The following is a 21587-nucleotide window of genomic DNA, read 5'->3' on the forward strand; positions in this document are numbered from 1 at the left end:
TTTTGCAAAGTCTTTCAATTTATATTCCATTAGAGCACGTTGTTCATCCGTCAAAGGTTTGTTCAGTAAAGGGTCAGGTTTCCTGCCTTTGACCTTGCAGCCTTCTCTAAAAATCTATAGAAAATAACAATCATTAGTGACGATAAAAAATAACCAGACATTACAGGACAAAAAGCCTAATCAATACTGATTGCATTCATTGCAACAACTGACAAAGACTGCGTACTAGTGCGTAGGTCGTCTTCATAACCATGAAGTCGTATATGATAGTTAGAAGTTTACAAATCAAATTACCTTTTCAGCTGACTTCAGATCTCGCTTTTGCAGTTTGTGGATGCTGTATATGATTGACTCGGGAAGAAACACATCAAATAATAAATCTCCGCGTTGCACAAATCCAGTTACAGTTCTGGAATCACAGAAAACAATTTTAATTACAGTGGAATAAGCTTAATTACTTGTAAACTGTTTTTTTTTGTATATTACAGCGTTAAAGCATGTAGATACAATCCAAAAGTAGTTACTTGCAGTAGCAGTAGTAAAAATAGTTACAGTAGCTACCTTGCACTTTTCTGAATAAAGTCGCTTAGATGAAAGCAAACAGTTTCAAGTTGCTCGTTATCTTCAAAGTACGGGTTGTCAACTTTTGTTTTTAGACGTCTCACGGATCCGTTCTCCCATCTTGTAGCTAATACATTCATTCTGCACAATAACAAACAAACTATTAATAGGCCTATTATTAATAGGCATCACATTTTTTACTTTAAAACAAAACTTGATAGCTACACATTTAAAAAAGGAATAACAATATCATACCTTCTACTTGGCCTTTTTCTTTGCAGAATGTTCAAAAGGTAGGAGTGGCAGTTGCCATCCAAAATAAATTTGACAATCTTTAAGCTCCACTTGTTAAAGCGGACTAAAGTTTCTTTGTTTTCCTTTTCTTCCTTTTTTCTATCTTTTTCTTGGAAATATCCTTTTCTCTCTTCTTCTATTTGGTGGTAGGCTTTTGTGTAAAATCTTCTAATATTTTTTGACTTAATACCAGAAGAAAAACCTTTGTCTTTCTTTGTAAATCTGCAAAAGATTGAAACATGCTCAGTTAAAAACATTTACTAAAACTCTGTAGAACAAATAGCAGATAAAGATTTCAAACAGTACAAACTACATATTATAATAAACTACATTATAAAATTACAATTTAAACAAAATATGGCTAAAAAAGTTTCATTGATGAAAACAACATAACGTATCAATATCTACAATGAATAAATAACGAGTTCTCACTTGGGGTGACCAGTGTTTAGTGCAATGACGTTCTTGTCTGAAACAGATTTGACATAAGCTGGCCTAAGGCATGTTCTGCTTGAGTGTTTCGTCCATGCTAGGTCTCCAACTTCCGGTTTATCTTCTGTTGCCGGCAAACCTAAGATACTCTGCAAACAAACGGTCTAATTAACCCTTTCCTTCCCGAATTATTTTCCCTTACTTCAAAAATTCTGAAATTTAGGCCATGTGTTACTTTTGTCTTCCTTGTACCAAAACTAAAGAAAAAATTCGGAAATTTTGGTTGCCTTGGCAACAGCGTAATGTTGCCAAATGGCAACATTGGTAAGAAATGGTATGGATATCTGTAATCTTTCACAAAACACTTCATAATTTCTTAACACAATTGTAATGTTATCGTTTAGTACATGTTAAAAAAACCAAAATACATATAACTGGCGCCGCAAATTGGCTGTCATAAAACAGAAAAGAACAAGTTATTGCCTTTCAAAACGTACTCTCTGCTGGCCAAAATCACTTGGTGTGAAAGGCCATAAAGCAGTTGTTGCGTTCATTCAAGCATAGTCCTACGAGGCATTTGCTGCATTGCACCCGGGTGTAGCCAGATGGGCAATATCTGCAACGCATTCTTTTTGCAATATGATGAGGCCAGTGGTGCAAACCATCATACCGCACATCTGTAACTGGCAGGGCTTTCTTGGTCTTTTTTGAAGAGCATGTACTTTCATCATTCAGAGATGGTCTACCACGTTTCTTTATCTTTTGCTTTCCTGCCAAAGTTAGAGCAGAAGCGATACTGCTACGGAAATCTTTTAATGGAAGATACCTTGGCTGGTTGTTCTGAGCCAAATGTCTACGATATAACAGCCACGCATTTAGCACTGCTACATCTAAACAATAATACACAATGCGCATGTACCATTTTTTGCTCCGGATGTCTGTGCGATATAATTCCAGCATCATGTCGCACAGGCCTACTCCTCCCATGTGCTGGTTATATTCTTTCACAACGTATGGCCTCTCCACATCGATCCTTTTCTTCTCAGCAACACTCCAGCGCTTGCACTTGTCTGCTGGATCAATGCTGCAGTACGTCGAAATCAAGTGGACAGCTTTGTTGTCGCACCACTTCACAATGCTAACTCCTTCAGTATCTTCACATTTGTAGTCCAGGCTTCCACGTCCGTGCTGTTTCAGTTCTTTATCAGTCTTTAGTGTGCATCCTTTCAGCCTGTTTGATCGGATGGTGCCAACTGACCATATATTTTGCTGTTTGAGTAGACATACAAGATCAACCGAACTGAACCAGTTATCAAAATACACTTTGAAGTTCTTGTCTTCTGGAAGATTGTTTACAAGTCTCATGACAACATTTCCAGCAACGCCTAGGTTTCCAGGCAACTTCATAGCTTTGCCAGTATAAACCATGAAATCGTAAATCATACCAGACATGCCTGCTCTTGCAAATACCTTAAAGCCCCAACGATGAGGCTTATTTTTTATATATTGTTTGATCCCAGAACGCCCTTTGAAAGGGATCATCTGTTCATCAACAGAGTGGCGCTCTTCAGGCTCAAGCTGTGACATGGCATCACGCAGTCTTTTCAAAAGAGGGGACACTTTAAAAAGTGGATCGTAGTCTGGGTGGTCACGGGCCTTCATTTCGGCATTATTATTGAAGTGAATATATCTGAGATGATCTTGAAAGCGATTTCTTGACATTATGTCCGCTATCAAAGGAAAGCGAGAAAAATTGGACCAGTATGTGGTATATGCTCTGCAGGGAAAAATTCCTGTAAATAGCAATATTCCAAAGAACTGTTCTATTTCCTTTGCCGATGTACCAACAACTTTTCCATCTTTAGCCAGAGCATAACAGTTCGTTTGCTCTGCTATGTACGCCATGCAATCATCGTTTAAAAATAATTTAAAATACTGCAATGGTGTCGGGATTTCATCTGGTGGAGTTGAAAATTCACCTTTAAAAGAAACGTCTGGAAATGTGTATGGCTTTTTCCTCCATCTGTACTTTTTTTTCTGCTGTGTATTAGTTTGGTCCTCCCCCGCGTCCGTTTCAGAAGAGATGCAACTTAACAATACTTGATCTTCTTCCTCGTCGATTGAGCCACTTTCCTCCACTTCAATTTCTAATGGCCCAGCATTTATATCTTGAGCTGGATTATAATCTGGATCAACGAGATCATCATCAACATACATTTTCTCTTCATCGTCATCGCCATCCTCTAGATCTGACTCAATTCCATCCGGCAGAAAAATATACTTAATCACGTCATCAACTCCAAATCTCTTAGCCATCTTATATAACAGGAACACAAGGAACTATAAACAGTAATTTTTAACAGATAAGCAGCAATAATCAAAGCTAAAATCAATCCTTCAAATCACAACAAATCACTTACACTCACTCGCCTAACTTACCATTGTTGCCGATTGGCAACAACGAAAATTAAAAAATTCTGAAAAGCGAAGTACTTGAAATGGAAGTCTGACCTTCTGGTTATAAGCTTTGCCATTCCTAACCAACATGTTCTCAAACAAAATTGAGGAATATAATCTGTCTATCCCTTATAAACTCTCACTCAACATGTTGCACTTTTAGCAGTTTCTACCAGCTCTCTGAGCACGAGTGTTAGTCAAAGCAAACCAAGAAAACTAAAAATTAGTCAAGCGAAACAAAAGTCTCAGAGCAGTCTGATAAGATTATATTTATGACCTAATCTTCCCATTGTTGCTGAATGGCAGCGGATAAGGGAGAAAAGCATCACAAAAGTTGATGTTGCCGAATGGCATCGCTGGGAAGGAAAGGGTTAATCAAAACAAGCTCCAAAATGTCAACCACTTGGAATGATCAAGGTGCACTTTTCACAATGACGTTATATTACTAAACAAATATCGCGATACATTCCATACTACACAATAACAAGAAATTATTTGTTTTCTTACCTCTACCGACTCCAATTCTTCATCTGAGTTGCTTTCATTCAACTTACTCTCGTGAGTGTTAGAATCAATATCAAACACTGACGTGGGTAGAGGCTGTGAAGAACTTTCGATCCCTTCAAAGTTGGACGATGGCATATTACCAGCTAGAAATACAATAATAATGATATAATTTTTATGAAAAGCAGCAAAGTTTATTCTATTTTTAATAACTGCACAGTGATTTTATAAATGTACATACGTTAAAATTTGCAGCAGGTTAATACACATGCGTGTTATTTATATGACATAAAATACAGATTATTATGGAAGAAACCCATCAAGCATTAAAGTTAAGACAGTATATTTATTATTGTAAAAACAAAACAGAATATGCTCATACCTTGAATATGTTCCAAAATGATAGAGTTTATGAATAAATCATCATCTTCAAGATCAGGCAAAGGGGAAATTTTTCGTCGTTTTCTCCTGGTATCGTCGTTCTTCATATAATCGCAATGAATACGCTTTGCCATTGCAACAGTCCAGTTGAGAGATTTAGAAAATTTATACAGAAATCTAAAAAAACAAAAAAGTTAGCTTTAAAAACTATTGCAAAATTATAAACCATTAAAACTATTTCAACTGAAGTTTGCTCTGACGCACCGAACCTGTCAAAGTTAGAAGGCTAGCGGTAGAGTAATTGTACAATATGAGTAACAGTTGCAATGTGAATCACTTTCTACTACCATTGCAATGATGGAGGTATAACGTATTCAACAGCAATCTATAGCCTAATATACCGAGTATCAGGGTGTTTTTTTTCAATTTTAGAAACAAAACTACATCTATAACACTTAAGTTATTATGTAAGAAATATATGCCAGCAATACGGCAATAATGGCCAAACACACCGCATGGCATGAGACGTCGCTACACAAAGTGATATATTTCCTTTCACGAGTAAAGTTAATGTGAGCGGCAAATGCTGAAAATAACTCAGTCTCCGGTAAACTTACTGGCAACTTTTTCAGCTAAGGTCAACATGTACTATAGTGTAGTTCTTTGCAACACACTTAAAACTAAAATGTTTCAAACATAACCTTCTTACTTCGCCTTCCCTCAGAAAGCACAATGACTCAGAGGCGCGACTGGTTGCTGTATATGTTGGCAGAAAAGTAGAAAGCAGACCTAAAACGATGCGATAAAGCAATGAGATTGCGATAATTAAGTGACAACATTAACGTGAGAGTCAAGGGAAAACAGTTTGGTGTAGATAAGAATGAAATCCGCTAACATTGAACAATGACAATCGATGTAAGCTGGACTTCTAATCGCTTGTTTTGGACTGCGTAGGCCATTCTTTAACGTTCACTCGCAAACAGAAGCTGCTTTCATGTAGTTGTTTACGGAGATCTGAGTTTATTTATGATATGTAAGTTAGAACGTCTTGTATTTTGCTATCTCAATCATTTAAAGATGTACTTGATAACTTTAGGATAACTCTGTACGCCTCATAGGCAGCGTGATACGTGATTGAAACTCCTGAAAACAAGGTAGCTAAAATCGCACATTTTAGAGAGTTTTCGACACCTTAAGCAACCCTCGTAAACTTCTTATTGGTCTGAATAAAATATACTATTATTGGCAAAAAAATTAAATTTTAACTTAAAACGCAATTTAAGAAATACCTTTGCTGTGTTTCTAAACTTAGATAAAGCAGATCGTCTTTTGTTTTGAAAGGGGGAAGGGTGAAGGGCTTTTACTTATTACATCCCAGTTAAAAATTTATCAGGGGAAGTCCTAGCGCAGAATTTCATCGATCAAAATATTTTCAACGCTTTAGTATTTCGGAAAAATTCAATCATTGGACCAGTCGCACTGCATTTTCATGGCTATTGTTTCTACTACAAGGAAAAAGGTCCTGATCCTTTCTGCATATGGCACCGCACCTGAGCCATTTGCTCCAGCTTTCAACATTTAACGCAGAAACTGGCAGATTATACACATCTATAATGAACGACAGAGATTATTCAATCAACATTTTTCATCATTTATTACTTTTTAAGAAATTAGCATCATGTACTCGGCTATAGTCGTATGTTCCATAGAAACCAGTATAATTCCCACCGCAATAGATGCATGTCTAAGCCGAAATCGAATTAAATACACACTATTAGACTCTCATTTTCTATCGATGTAATTGTATCCCGTTGAGGTACCTTGTTATCATCTAAACTGCACTGGTTTCACTTGAATATCATGTTTTTGCCATGTTATGGTTTTGTCGTCTTTACTTTTGACATTTTCTGCTTTACATATAGCAACCGATTGAATATGAAATTCTCTTGTTGTCAGTAGTTTTGAAAGAAATGCTTTACGCATAAAGTTTTATTTCGTCGACACAACCAGTTTCAGAGAATTAGTGCTTTTGTTTCATTTAGCTTTTCTAATTTAAATCCGATTACGTAACAATTTCATGCAATGAACTTTTACCCACGAAATAATAGCTTTATAGTGATCATACTTTGTACATTATGATTAACCACCTGACAACTTTCCTCAAAGAAACCTTCAAACTGAAAAATTGTTGCCTCATTCAGCAAAAGCTATTTCGTCTGAGAGTAAAATTTGTAGCTATACAAGCATAATTTAAACACTTATTTCTGTTAAATTTTGTAATCTATGCACAGTAGTTCGGTTTAATTGACTTATTTTAAAATAATCTTTCACTTTAACTTGCTTGCTGACGTTTTCAAATATCTCAATTAGTTAAATTTCGGCCATTTTTAAAAACCATGGTATTGACATAAACACTGTCTAAGCGGGAATGCGCTTCAGCTTTCTCCGCGTAAGGCGTTATAACTGCTCGATCGTGTAAACTGCATGTCGCAGCAACGTCTCTTTGCTAAAAATGTCTTAAACAAAGTTCTGCCTAAAGCAATGTATTGTATTTTATTGTATGCATAACGGCAATATTGTAGAAGCTTATAATCTTGTAGCATGTATGAGTCGAAATCTATCCAACTTATTGCATCAACATAGTGTGACATGAACATCTACAACTAAGCGAATTACCATGTCATTAAAAATAAACGAAATATAAACGGATGCCGTATAACTTATTTCGCCTTTGGGTTACCAGTTCCAGATTGTCTGCTTAGTTAGGCTACGGTACTTTTCAGCCAACGCATTTTAATTAACCTGCAAACTTTTCTCACTGCCTACAATAAAAATTGCACCTAATTAGCAGATTGCGGATGTACCTGCAAAAGTTCCTTTATTTTTGTCAACCGCAAACATCGCACGATCGTCGCAATGATAACGCTAAATTAAAGCCACCATCTTCTTGTTTGCATTAGCTATTCGCCAAAAACAGGATTAATAATATTAGATATTTCTTATACGCCGTTATGCTCCAGTTGCCTCTATGGTAGTGCACCACTTCCTTCTTGTTTTACAATTAATTGATCAATATGTATTTACACTTATTATTGAAAATTCTTAACTGTAGTGAAAAACGCGAATATCAACATACACAATTTTTATGAATTTCAGAACTGATGACTTTCAAACAGAGTGTGCAGCCGATTTGTTTTTAACGCGAAACAACGGTCTCTGAAAAACAAAATGCAGACAAAGCAGGCAGCATCAGTCTTAGAAAGTGTGGGCTTAATTCGATATTTGTGCAACAGCGGTTTCATCTACTACAATGTTTCCTACAGTATATAAAGTGCAGCATTGCTCGGGTGTCAAGTACAGTAGATGCGTTTATCTGTTAAGACCGCTCTGAAACCAGTAAACTTTGTAAACAAATGTATAATGTTAACAATTGTAATGGGGGCTTATCTACTGCAAAGAACAAGAAGTTTAGATTTTTAACCAGATTTTCGACTGGGACTGCACATGTTTTAAGGAGAAGCTCATTAGCAAATAAGCGCGAAAATATCAGCTGGAAACTTTGCAAATCCGCGCAGTTGCGTACCTTAAAGACAACCTTGCAGTAGAATGATCCTTGTATAGGTCACCAACCAGGATTTGACTAACGCTGAGCTAACTTCGTCGTAAACGTCATGTAGTTTATGTAAACGTCTTGTGCTACAAATACCTTGTAACTGATGATTTGAGATATTTGACAATTTTATCAGAGTTTCCACGATAATAACTTTTTGAAGCCGATTTTTTCTGATTTGTGGCTTCTAGTTGTTGAATCCACAATCGCGGCTTAGATATCAAGAAATTAGAATGCGAGCGTCGGCAACAAAATTTGCACCAAATAATTGCTCTTAATCGTTGCGCAAACAAGGTGTCAGGTGTGAGTTGAATTAGAAAAAGGCAACCCACGTTATAACATGACGACATTCGGCCATGGTTACAGTTTAAGTTGAAGGATTTCATACGATTTTAAAGGGAAATCTTTTGCCGTATGTTAAACAAGCTCAATAAGTTTCAAGCTTTCAAAGTATTTGAGGAAATAGCCATATGGAAGACTACAGCCGCGAGCTATTATTAGCGTAAAAATTTATTGCAAGTTAGTTACGGATTTGTGGCCACCATCATTACAGATCAACAAAAAAACCGTGAAATTTTGTTGATGGTTTGGAAAATACTGAATTAAAATGAAATTAAATTTAAAATATGAGCCTGACTGTAAAATATTTTATAAAACATAATGAAACTTTCTAAGCTTTACTGACATAAGTGTGTCGCGAAATCAAGTCAATCCTATGAAAGATGCAGGAATAGATGATGTTCGATCGCGAATATATGCAAGTAATAGCTGACATTAAATCGGCGTAATTGGCTGCCGAGTTATTTCTTTTATGACAACGGTATATATGTGGATAGAACTTGTTTGTTAAAACTTACTGACCAATTTTGTTTCGTTGCAGATTGCCAAGTTTTCAATTATCCAATTATTCGATTATCTAATTAGTTTGCCATGTACTCTCCGATTATTCCTGTGTCATCTTCTACTCGTTCAGTTATTCTCGATCGAACGAAGTTCTCCGTCGCAAACAAGAGAAGACGCTCATCAGAAGATTCACAAACACCGCAAGCTAAACGATTCATGAACCAAATTATAGGCAACAAGTCCAAAGACCAAGATTGGAACAAACTAAAGCTTAACTCTGAGGATGCGGTTGAAATTACCAGCACCAAGACGGTGTACGGAGCCAAGCAACATCTGCATGATGAAGATCATTGCATTTCCAAAGATCGGTCTAAGAAAAGGTATCAGGAAGTGAACTATATCTTGGGTTCATTAAAATCATAAAATTTTCTCATTTTAATATTTCTCTTGCAGTAAGATTCTCTTCGCTTTGTATGACGTGTTTGGGGTTCTTGGACAAGGCGGCGGTGGAAAGGTGTACAAAGCGGTGAGGAAAACGGATAAGCAACCTGTCGCAATCAAGCAGATCATGCGGAAAAAAGTGAAACATTGGGAGAAGGTTAAAGGGAAGAATATTCCGCAAGAAATCGCCCTCATGTTAAGGTGAGTCTATTTTTTTTTAAAGAAATCTTAACCAATAAACCAGTTTTGATGTTTGCCGGGGTTCGGACAGTCTGCAACTTGAAAAATACGTTTTACATTACACGTTTGTTAAAGTTTTGAGATCGAAACTTTCATGATTATTATAGACCACAATGCTTTTCGCTTATTCCTTTTGATATATTAAATTTAAATCTTGACTTTTGTTAAATAGATTGCTGACGTTTTGTTGATTATAACAGTTTTTATTTGGTTATCATAATACCGATTCGGGTTATAGAATAAAGTCGAACAAAAACTAAACAACACCTTGGTGGCATCGTGAACATTTTATATGTTGTTAACCACCCATAAACATTAACGTTTTGTTTGTATTTTGAAGAATCAAAGAACATCAAGGAATAATCACTCTTCATGAGTGGTTTGAATTAAAAGATTCCTTTATCATGATCTTAGAAAGACCAGAGAACTGCATGGACATATGGGATTATGTCCAGGAGGTTGGATGGGTAACTGAAACAACCGCTCGCATGATTTTCGAGCAGGTAAGATCGTTCTTCTTTCAACACCTTTTAATTTGATTTATTTCAACTTAATTTAAATCACATGTTGTTTTTCGCTGAGCATACTTATGACCAATTCTCTTTATGATTTTTTTAGGTTGTGGAATCCAATATCCACATTCACAAGTGTGGAGTTGTTCATCGAGATCTAAAGAGTGAAAACATCGTTTTAGACTTCAACACTGGCGATGCAAAGCTCATCGATTTCGGATGTGGGACTCTACTCCACGAAGATCGTTATAAACATTTTTCAGGAACCCCATTATTTTACCCTCCGGAGTGGTACAACGAGGTGAGTTAAACTTGGTATCTACCAAGCTGTGACAAAATCAGTGGAATATAACAGAACTTCATTTAAACAAACTTGTTTATATTTGCAGGGTTATTACTACGCAAGCTCCTCGGCAACATGGTCGTTAGGTGTCCTCCTATACGAAATGTTGTGCGGGGATATCCCTTTCAAATCGAAGGAGGAGATATCAAAAGCAGATGTCAAATTCATGGTGAATAAGTGAAGTTGAAGCGATAGTTTAAAATTCACAAATAACAACACAATGCTTTATTTTGCTTAATACAGCGGTTTTAATTTTGCCGAAAATAAGCCTACAAACCAAGATGACGATGTTCCTTAACTTTACTTCACAGGTTTCATGGAGCAGGGAAGCAAAGCATCTGATCTCATGGATGCTTTCCTGCGATCCAGATTCGCGACCAAGCTTAGAAGATATTCTTGGTCATCCCTGGATGAATACAAAATAATTGTTTGTTTCGTCTGATTTTAGTTTGTGTTCTTTATTGTTTCTGTTAAAATCGCTATTTTGTGTTGTTGTATTATTTAACATGTTTTCTTATTTATTTCAAATTATTTATAGAAGGTTAACAAAACCGACAATTCTGTATACGTGTTGCATTGGTTGCTGAGAGATTTCCTGTTTTATCACGTTGATAGTTGTCATTTTATGCTTCGTTGCCCCAACTACGAAGACAAAAAATAAACTAAACGACTTAGTTTGTGAGTTAGTATGGTGATTTTTAAAATGTTTGGAATAGAATTATTAAATCTCCAGTAATGTATTTTAGTAACTGGTTTGACTTTCGGTTGAAAGTTTTACTGTTTTAAGAACAAACGCAAAGTTGAAGTTTAATTTCTTAAGTTTGGAAATTCAGAAACAAAATATTTTACCCTTAAAACACGGATGGTCTCTTTTATTTGAACAAGCGAGAAATCAAAAACTTTGATTTATTAAAAACATGGACAATAAGGGTACAAAGTGTTTCCATTAAAAATACGGATTTTATTTTGAATTGATTTTTGGTCGCAAATTTGTTATCGTAAATAATCAAACTTAGCAGCAACTGGTAGGCTTTATTGTTTTTATTTCGACACAGCACAAATAATGAAAGAAATTATTAGGGATGTATTGTAATTAACGCCTGTCAACAAATAACAATGTGATTATGGTTACATAAGGATAAGACGGAAGCCGATTGGATAAAACGCTCATCTGCGACATAATATGTAAAATTGAAATTTCGTCTTGGATACCACATTCCCTTCTTACTCAATGGGATCCAATACAAACATTGACAATAATAAACTTTGTGTGCTACGTAAAAGTAATTTTATTGTTTTGCAAAAACTGCTGTGCGTTTTAGTCATGGCCTAAGACTCGTTCAATTCATATTTATTTAATAACAACTTGAGTTACTAGTACATAAATGAATATGCGTTGTAAGTAGATTTAATTAAGTATTGCACAATAATACCAAAACAGATTTGAAATAATGATGTCATTTTAGTGAATAAACAGGGAACAAAACGTTCAAAAAAAATCCAGGAAAGTGACAACATACAATTTGTTAAACAAGGATCCAATGTTAAAAATAACATTTACCCGTACATTTTTAAACCTGATCAACCAGATCAATCGACAAGAAAAGCCTGATAATTTTTTTACTATATTCTTATCTCATTAAACTATATTTATTTTAATGGAAACATTCCCCCAAAACCGAAAGACATGTTCCGAATTCTTAACACCTGTTATTACACCTTTTGATAAAACACAGTTGCATTATACAATAAAATTCGAATTGATAAAATGCATAAACTGCGTGATGTTTACGACGAAGTTAGCTCAGCTTTAGTCAAATCGTGGTTGGTGACGTACGTTTGATTTGCAAGGATCATTCTACTGCAAGGTTGTCTTTAAGGTATGCAACTGCGCGGATTCGTATAGTTTCCAGCTGATATTTGCGCGCTTATGTGCTAATGAGCTTCTCCTTAAAACATGTCCAATCCCAGTCGAAAATCTGCTGAAAGATTTAACTTCTTGTTCTTTACATTTGATAAGCCCTCATCACAGTTATTAATGTTTTGGAATTGTTTACAAAGTGTGCTGGTTTCAGAGCGGTATAAACAGATAAACGCATCTACTGTATACTTGACACTCGAACTGCTGTTGCACAAAATCGAATTAAGCCCACATTTTATAAGGCTGATGTTGACTGCTTTACCTGCTTTCGCGAAATCATTCTCACGTTTTATTTTCTGTGACCGTTGTTTCGCGTTAAAAACAAATCGGTTGCACACTCTGTTTGAAAGTCCTTAATTCTGAAATTCATATAAATTCTCTACTTTGATAATGGCGTTTTTTACTACAGCTAAGAATTTTCAATAATAAGTGTAAATACATATTGATCAATTAATTGTAAAACAAGAAGGAAGTGGTGCACTGCCATAGAGACAACTGGAGCATAACGGTGTATAAGAAATATCTAATATTATTAATCCTGTGTTTGGCAAATACTGTAGCTAAGGCAAACAAGGAGATGGCAACTTTAGTTTAGCGTTATCAATGAAATGATCGTGCGATGTTTGCGTTCGACAGAAACAAAAGAACTTTCGCAGGTACATCCGCAATCTGCTAATTAGGTGCAATTTTTATTGTAGGCAGTGAGAAAAATTTGCAAGTTAATTGAAATGCTTTGACTGAAAAGCACCGTGATTAAGCAGACAACCTGGAACCTGATAACCGCATGGTAAAATAAGTTTTACGTATTCCGGTTGCATTTTGTTTATTTCTTAATGACACGGTAATTTGGCTTAGTTGTAGATCTTTATGTCACACTAAGTTGATGCATTAAGTTGGATAGATTTTGACATAGGCCTATACATGTAACGAAATTATGTCATTCGTTATTTACAGCATTTTGTATTTTACCGTTTTTATGGTTAGTTTATTCTCTAGTGCGTTGATTACTTCACGGTGTTTTGGTTTTAGTTGATTAATTGCAATTACCGTTGTTTATCTCACGTTTTGTGCACTTTTATCTTATCAATAGTTTGGCACCTTGCCTTTTGTATCCTATAGAAGCCGTTTGTTGAGTCATTTGAAAAGGTCGGTTTTGGTTTTGGGTCGTGGAGGCTGTTCAATAAAATGAGTTCATTTCTCGGGTTTTGCTGGTGGTGTCGCGGTTCACCGTGAATGTGGGAAAGCAGCCTAAAATACGAAAGCAAGAATATTCGGTTACATACATGCTACAAAATTACAATATTGCTGTTACACATACAATAAAATACAATGCATTGCGCTAGGCAGAATTATGTTTAATACATTTTTAGGAAAAATACATTGCAGGGATATGCTGTATACACGATCGAGCAGTTATAACGCCTTGCGCGGAGAAAGCTAAAGCGCATTCCGGCTGAAGCGTTGTTTATGTCAATACAATGGTTTTTAAAAATGGTGTGAGGTCATATGCAGCTTCTGTTTCGTTATGGGACTTGGAAATTTCAATAAAAACGTCCAAATTCTCTGCGGGAAGTCTTTCCGCCTGACTAAAAACCTCATAAATGTAACGTTGAAACTTCCAGCAAACTGAGTATTTCTGACGAGACTTGATTACCAGCAGTATGAAAGTAGGTCAGACAATAACAATATGGCAAACTTCATTAGTTTATAAGTAATTTGAGACAGCGATGGAATATTATATAGGTCAGTTACATACTCTTACGGTACTTAAAGTAAAAGCATTCCATAGAACTGACCAGGGTTGCCATATTGGCTCTTTTGACGCCAAATTCTTCGAAATTGGCTCTTTTTATTACTGTTTGGCTCCCAAAATTTTGCTTTGGCTCTTTGGCGTTTTTTGGCTCTTTTAATGAAAATTGAATTTAATTGCATAAATAATAATCCCTAATTTAGGAAGTGTGAAATATATAATTATCTTATTACTTATAATATTCTTGTTGGTTATTTCTTTAGTAGCCAATTAATATTTTCAAACCTATCATAACAAACTTTACAACAATTTGGTTTTTTGATTTTAATATAGGTTTTACAGATGTTGAGAATATAGTGTTAAAGATGATGTACAGTTGACTCTATAGTGTTAGGTGTATATTTTGGCTTCGGAATTCATTATTTCTTGCTTTTAAACCCATTATCTAGGGTTGAATTGTAATTTTGTGGTTAGTAAAATTATTTGGCTCTTTTTGGCTCTTTTTTATTGTCATCTTGGCTTTATTTGATGACTGGGATCTGGCAACCCTGGAACTGACCATTAGTTAGGTAGGTAAAACAGTAAGGTAGTTTGAAAGACAGTAAGGTAGTTATATATACTTCATATATGTATTAAATTATTTATTTTGCATTTATATACCTTTATTGCTATTATACACATTATTTATTGTATTAATAAGTTATATGTATTGCTGGTATAATAATATATTATTAATACATAAAAGAAATATTGTAAGTCTACATCTTTTGTTGTTGATTTTTGGACAGTGGAAGAACTACAATGTTCTTCAGAAAATTTTAAGTTTCGCAGTTTAACTTTTTTAGCTAACTTTTCTGCTTGCAGGTTAATGGTTGTTTTGTTAAATTTTGGTATAATGTAACAATTAAATTATCTTTATATTAATAAACTCCATTTGCTTTATATTATATATAGTAAGAAGCAAAAAATAAGTTTTTCGAAAGGAATATGTCGCAGTATTTAATAATCTGAGCCTTCGTGGTCTAGCCTAGTTGCAAACCTTCTAGTCTAGTGTGTCGGTGCGGTACCGGAATACTGATAAGCCTGTACCAAATACCAGGCCTAGATTATACTTATGTCAAGGCATAGCCGTTTTCATTAAAAAAAGGACATCACGAAGGCTACTGGCCTATACAGGGTATATGTAGGACGTGTAGCACCATACCTTATGCGAGATATCACTATAAATTATAGATGCACTGAAGTCACTGCAAATGCAAATTTAATACAAAGTTTAATCGCGATACATTTAATATAAAGAACCTAATGTTGGTGATGTAGATATGATTATTTCGAACGGCGCTTCAGAAGTGCGCTACTTTCTATACGTAATTGCTTGTAATAAGTAAGCTAATTTGAAATTTTTAAATCAGCAAACTTTATTGATCAGTACGGCCAATGGCAACAGAATGTGTGACGAAGGTTACTCAAATGTGCAACTCTCTATTAGATATCTTTTCACCGCTCATCGCTCTCCAAATCAGATAATTAAAAGCAATTGATAATAACCGAGTACATTCTATTCCTATTCAGGTTGATCACAGATTTAAAATTTGTATTGGGTCTTCTATATTTCTAGATTTTAAGTTGGTAAAACATGCGGCTGTGGCTCTCATTGGCAACTGCTGCAATATGTTTGATTATCATTCAGATCAAATTGGAAGTGCAGCCAGATGCAGGTTCGGAGCTCCAGCTCCAGCCACTACAAATTCAAAAGCAAACAAAGCACATGAAATATGTAAAGGTGCAGATGACGAAATCAACCAATGTACTTGTTTGAAAATTTTGATTGCAATTAATTTCTTTTGCCTTTATGCAGTGTTGGACAAAAGCTCTAAAACAACTACAGAATGGATGTCGAAATTTAAGTGATGAAACGCAAAGAAGGATCGCTTACGCGTTTGCAAGGTGTCACCTGCAGGTATAGAACTCTCAATATGAATTTCAATGTTTTTGTTATGCTGGGTTGTAAGTCCTTCTGCATTGAATTGAACTTTGCGGCGTTGACTATGGTGTATTTCTTACCCAGAGTGCTGGAAGGGAAATCCCCGAATGTGAGGAAGACAAGCCAATGTCAGAGTGCACAAATCACAAAGTAATGAAGGATATACTGTTTAACACTTACACTATGTTCTTCATCCACACACAACAAATCTGTTTTCATCATCAGAGCCAGGTGTCTTGCTATGTTTTGTGCGTTCTGCGATATATAGTTTTTATTGGTGACCACTTTGACCATTTGTTATTCAGTTTTACGTTTGCGACCCCGATGTTATTTTGTATCTTGTTGACCTGCTAATTCTTCAATCGTGTCAATGCATAATTTTTGTAGTTTCAACATTTTAATTCACAGTAGATTTTCGTAATGTGTGTATAGCTGCAATCTGTCTAAGGCATTGGCACAAATGTGTTTGATTGTAAAGTAGATTGTAAGAGGGTTGCATTTGTTCAAACATTATACGATTGTTTACTGTGCTCAAACCCTGCATACCATACTGTGTGACAGGTTTGGCACGAAGCGACTGAGAACACAATTTCAAGACTGGCAGATAATTCAGCAAAAGTTGCTTCGAGCTTGGGACAGAGTTTGGTGATTGCTCTCGAGATGGTTGAAAGGCAGAATGAGGAGATGTTGCGCAATGAACGTCTTCTTCATGAAAACATGCACAAGTCTTTCCTAGATATGCAGAGGTCTCACGAGGAAACAAAAAACGTGATCCGTGAGCAGCGAGCACTTTTTGTCGAAGTGTTTGGTCGTGTTGCAGGTAACTAGATGTCAGGTTTTGTTGTCCAGAAATAACTTTGGAAAATTCACTGACCGCTGAGACATTTCTGTAAATGGTTTTCTTTATTGAGTTCATTTAACTTACACTAGCTAAGCATGAGAGTTGAACATTTTATGAATATTTTTTTGTAACACATTCGTTTATCGATCTGTTGCATTCAGTGTTATATGAAGTAAATATACAGACTGCAGATGTGCGTCATGTTGGTTGATTGACCCAATAATATTGGTTACAATTTGCAGTTCTGCAAAAGACTGTTCTCGGCGAATTTACAAGTGTTTACACGTTCGGCTTTTACATCGGAGCTTCGTTGCTTGCGTATATCCTGACTTCAACCTCACGGACTTCATCGGCCCGGATCTAGTCATTTGTGCTCATAACTGTAAATTTTTTCACCGAACGTGCAGTTGTCAACTACCACTTAGGTTGGTCGAATCAGAAATCACGATCATCGTCATCATCATCAGAAATCACGATCACAAACATTTCTGTTAGGCTGTCAGTCTTTTCTAGACCAATTGAATTATTTGCATTTGGCAGTTTCTGTCGCAAAGTGTCGCGCAGGCAGTAACGGCCACGACTGCGCAACGTAATGGAGTTGTATTTGGTGTTTATCAGAGTAAATATGCACTCACTACATTCACCCGTTACTAAAGTAATGTTTTTTTTCTTATGCTTTAAAGTTGTCTTGGTCAACAACTTAACCCTCCGTCTACCATGGGGTCAAATTGACCCCAATCGTAATTTTACTGTGTGATTATTTCTTTAGTTTTAAAGATTGAACATTGAAACTTGGTGACTTTGTGCGCATACCCCAGTGGTATAACCAACACAAACTTCAGTAAATAAAATCATCTTTTACTACGTCTGCAAAAAAAAGCAGCATCATGAACCAATGGGGTCAAATTGACCCCAACGGAATCATAAGCGGAAAACTGAGGTTGCAAGAAATTTTTTATATTTAAATCACCAAAGTAAACTAGGAGTTGCAGTTTTATTTGTAAATGATATAATAGTAACCAAAAATGTGAGTTTATTTTTGATATATAAGACTGATACAGTATTTTTTCTTGGAAAATTGCAAAAGAGATAAAACCAACAATTTTTCCAAAAACAAGAGTTCTACTACGGAAAGTAGAAATTTAACTGTGGGGGATGTTGCGCGTTTGCTAGACGAAGAAGATCTAGAGTCGACTGATGATGAATATTTGTCTTCTGATGACGGAGAGGTTGATCACATCAGCGACTATGCTTCCTCAGATACTTCAGTCGAAAGTAATAGTGAAGATGTTTCGTTGACAGCTGCCACAATTTCTTTTCTCTCTCGAAACAAATCCGTATGCTGGTCTTCCAGTCCTGTAGGACATTCAGTTGGCAGAGCTCCTGCTCGCAACATCATCCATGCAACACCAGGCCCATCACGGTTTGCCAACAGGCAAGGTGATTCCGTTGTGGAATTAGTTATGCTGTTTTTTACGTCAACCACTCATAGAAACAATTTGTAAATGGACCAATGCAGAAGGAGAAGTTGTATACAACAGGGAATGGAAACATGTGAAAGCTGAAGAGTTCAAGAGTTTCATTGGCGTGGTAATACTTATTGGAGTTTATAAGTCAGGAAATGAAATTGCAACCCAACTTTGGAGTAAAGATGATGGAAGACCAATTTTCAACAAAGTCATGAGTCGTGGAAGGTTTCAGCAAATACTGAGAGTTCTTAGGTTTGATGATGCACAAAGAAGAAGAAGAAATAGGTCTTTGGACAAACTTCAACCAATCAGAGAAGTTTTTGACACTTGGGATTCATACTTACGAAATGCGTATATCCCTGGGGCTTGCATGACGGTGGATGAGCAGCTCTTATGCTTCAGAGGCCGATGCCCTTTCCGGCAGTATATACCCTCTAAACCAGGTAAATACGGTATCAAAATTTGGACAATCTGTGATTCGAATACTTATTATGCTTGGGAAATGCAAGTATACTTGGGAAAAAATGATAACGCTCCCCGAGAAGTCAATCAAGGCACAAGAGTTGTTCTCGACATGACAAAGGAGATTGAAAAATCTGGACGAAATGTTACGTGCGACAAATTTTTTACCAGTCTTTCACTGGCACGAACACTTTCGGACAAAAAACTAACCATCGTTGAAACGCTAAGAAGAAACAAACCAGAAATTCCGCCTCAATTCACAGTGCAAAAAGGTAGGGAGGCCAAATCAACATTATTTGGGTTTCAAGATGATGCCATGATAGCTTCGTATTGCCCCAAGAAGAACTGTGTTGTGCCGATGCGATCAACTATGCATTCCCAGCCAGATGTTGATGCAAGTTTTTCAGACAGAAAGCCGGAAGTTATATTGTACTATAACTTCACCAAATGAGTTGTTGATACCTTGGACCGGATGGTGAGAACGTACACCTGCAAGAGGATGACAAGAAGATGGCCTGTTGCACTCTTCTACAATATGATCGACGTCAGTGCTGTAAATGCCTTTATTGCATGGCGGGAGTTGAATGGTGAAAGCCCAAGCATCAGTGTGAAGAAGAGACGAAATTTCCTTCTAGAACTCGGTAAAGAGCTTGCTGGCGTGAACACCCAACCTGACCCCTCTCAAAGGGTTTCAGTTTCTTCTGCATCAGCACAAAAAAAGAAGAAACAAAGATGATGTTGACACTCCTCCAAAGCTGAAACGACAGCGCTGTAGCCTTTGTGACAGAAAAAAGGACAAGAAAACTAGTTTGGTTTGCTATATGTGGATGAAGCACGTTTGCTCGGGACATTCCAAGACAATTTGTGGTCCATGTTGCTAGTGCTGTTGCATTGAACATTGCTATCTTGCAAGTGTTATTTGTTACTTGTTACTTAGCTTTTGGTGTTAATTGTTAATTTTTTTCATTCTTTTACTGATGTTCGTTTATTCTAAAGCTTTAGCGTCTTTCGTTTGAATGTGTGATTGTATTATTTGCAAGAGTACTTCAAAATGATTTTAGTTCAGAAGTAATCCAAAACTTCATAAAGCATTTAACTGATCAAGCACGTAAAGTATATGCTAAAGCTTATACCAAAATTAATAAAACAACAGTTTAAAGTACTACTTTGCTATCCTGCATGAAATGCAGATATTTAGGTCGTAGAACTACAGCAAAATAAAAACAATACAGCATGGGGTCAAATTGACCCCATTGGTTCACAACGTTAGTTTTTTTCGTGGTAGACGGAGGGTAAGACGTGGTAGACGTGGTAACGATTTTATTTTCACTCAAGTCAACCACCACTTTTTTCAGCACCAAGTTCATCAGAGAAAGGCATCTTTGTAGATACTACCGTTCTACCCGAGACTGTCTACGCTGACTTGTGGATTTGTAGGAAGATCTTCACTGGTCTAGGAATGCTGACAATGCTAATAAGCATAATGAGGTCTGTACATTGTGATTATTTTACGTCTTAAGTTAAAAGGTAAATTGTTCGCTGAAATAATCTCATTGCCAAAAGAGTGGTTGCATGAAAGATAATTATCTGTCAATAAATGAGCGTTTTTGAGTAATCAGTTTAGTTTGTTTATACTTTTGATAAAATTACAGAAACTGCTAAAACGTCTTAATTACGATTTTTAATATCGACTTTGGGAAGATGGGAGTAACTTTGGAACTTGAAAAATGAAAACTTTGGTATAAATTAATCATTGATCCAACTGATGTGATATTGGAAATAAATGTTATTACTTATTACCCAGTTGTCGAAACTTTTCAAGTAGTCACAATTTTTGCACTACTTACATGTGGACCGTCTGGATGGTTTTCGAAGACCATGCTGGAGCATTTTGTGGCTAATATTGCATTTTTTACGCCAGGTACAAAGATTACAACAGGATTAACCACTCACTGTTGAACGAGATCAAAAGGCAAAATTTGGAAATTCAAGTTCTTTGGAAGGAACGAGAAGTTAGCAATCTGCAATCGTTTAATTCACAGATGATTCCGCAAGCGAAACCAAATGGAGTGAGCTGAAAAATATATTTTCTTACTAGCTTTTGCATTTATCAAACAATGTTGTTAAAGTTGTTGCTCATATCAAAGCCATTTCCGTGAAAGTTAATTAACGTTGGTTGACTTAAACGTTTTTGCTTGGAAGCTCTCACTTCCGTACTTATCTGTATAGCTGGTAGACGTGGGCACTTTCGCACTAAACAGATTTGAATTCTACATTCCATTTACCAATCTTGTCCAACTTTTCCCTTCAGGGAGTGATAGTTGGAGGACGCAACCTACGCAGAAGAAGAGGAATCCCAGGGAGGAATCTGGCTTACGAGAAACAGACAGTCTCTGATGGATTTAGTAGTAGGCCTAATGTCTGATTACTGTACCGGTTGTGTATGGTCATTGTAACTTTTAATTCGCAATATCTATTTCTTTGCTTTTCTATTTCGTTGTAGTATTTTGTGTAAAATTTTCTTAGACTTCTTGACTTAATA

General features: G+C 36.1%; 2 protein-coding genes across 2 annotated transcripts; both read left to right on the forward strand.

Moving 5' to 3' along the window:
• Nucleotides 1-9133: 9133 nt before the first annotated feature.
• LOC143453038 (serine/threonine-protein kinase pim-1-like) lies at nucleotides 9134-11092 on the forward strand. The gene is made up of 6 exons (XM_076954190.1): nucleotides 9134-9462; nucleotides 9536-9724; nucleotides 10104-10266; nucleotides 10382-10576; nucleotides 10665-10787; nucleotides 10930-11092. The coding sequence occupies exons 1-6, from the start codon at nucleotides 9170-9172 to the stop codon at nucleotides 11041-11043; spliced, it is 1077 nt and encodes a 358-aa protein (XP_076810305.1). The 5' UTR covers nucleotides 9134-9169; the 3' UTR covers nucleotides 11044-11092.
• Nucleotides 11093-15915: 4823 nt separating this feature from the next.
• On the forward strand, nucleotides 15916-17631 carry LOC143452563 (uncharacterized). The gene is made up of 5 exons (XM_076953591.1): nucleotides 15916-16072; nucleotides 16148-16249; nucleotides 16358-16504; nucleotides 16835-17093; nucleotides 17357-17631. Exons 1-5 carry the CDS (start codon nucleotides 15926-15928, stop codon nucleotides 17476-17478), a joined length of 777 nt encoding a protein of 258 aa, XP_076809706.1. The 5' UTR covers nucleotides 15916-15925; the 3' UTR covers nucleotides 17479-17631.
• The last annotated feature ends 3956 nt before the right edge of the window (nucleotides 17632-21587 follow it).

The sequence above is a fragment of the Clavelina lepadiformis genome, chromosome 4 (assembly GCF_947623445.1).
Source record: "Clavelina lepadiformis chromosome 4, kaClaLepa1.1, whole genome shotgun sequence".
In the NCBI taxonomy this organism is placed as follows: domain Eukaryota; kingdom Metazoa; phylum Chordata; class Ascidiacea; order Aplousobranchia; family Clavelinidae; genus Clavelina; species Clavelina lepadiformis.

Coding starts and splice junctions, on each gene's coding strand:
- LOC143453038 (XM_076954190.1), top strand. CDS start 9,170: ATGTACTCTCCGATTATTCCTGTGTCATCTTCTACTCGTTCAGTTATT. Junction 10,577..10,664: donor CTCCGGAGTGGTACAACGAG/GTGAGTTAAACT, acceptor TTATATTTGCAG/GGTTATTACTACGCAAGCTC. Junction 10,788..10,929: donor AAGCAGATGTCAAATTCATG/GTGAATAAGTGA, acceptor TTTACTTCACAG/GTTTCATGGAGCAGGGAAGC.
- LOC143452563 (XM_076953591.1), top strand. CDS start 15,926: ATGCGGCTGTGGCTCTCATTGGCAACTGCTGCAATATGTTTGATTATC. Junction 16,250..16,357: donor TTGCAAGGTGTCACCTGCAG/GTATAGAACTCT, acceptor TTTCTTACCCAG/AGTGCTGGAAGGGAAATCCC. Junction 17,094..17,356: donor AGTGTTTGGTCGTGTTGCAG/GTAACTAGATGT, acceptor TACAATTTGCAG/TTCTGCAAAAGACTGTTCTC.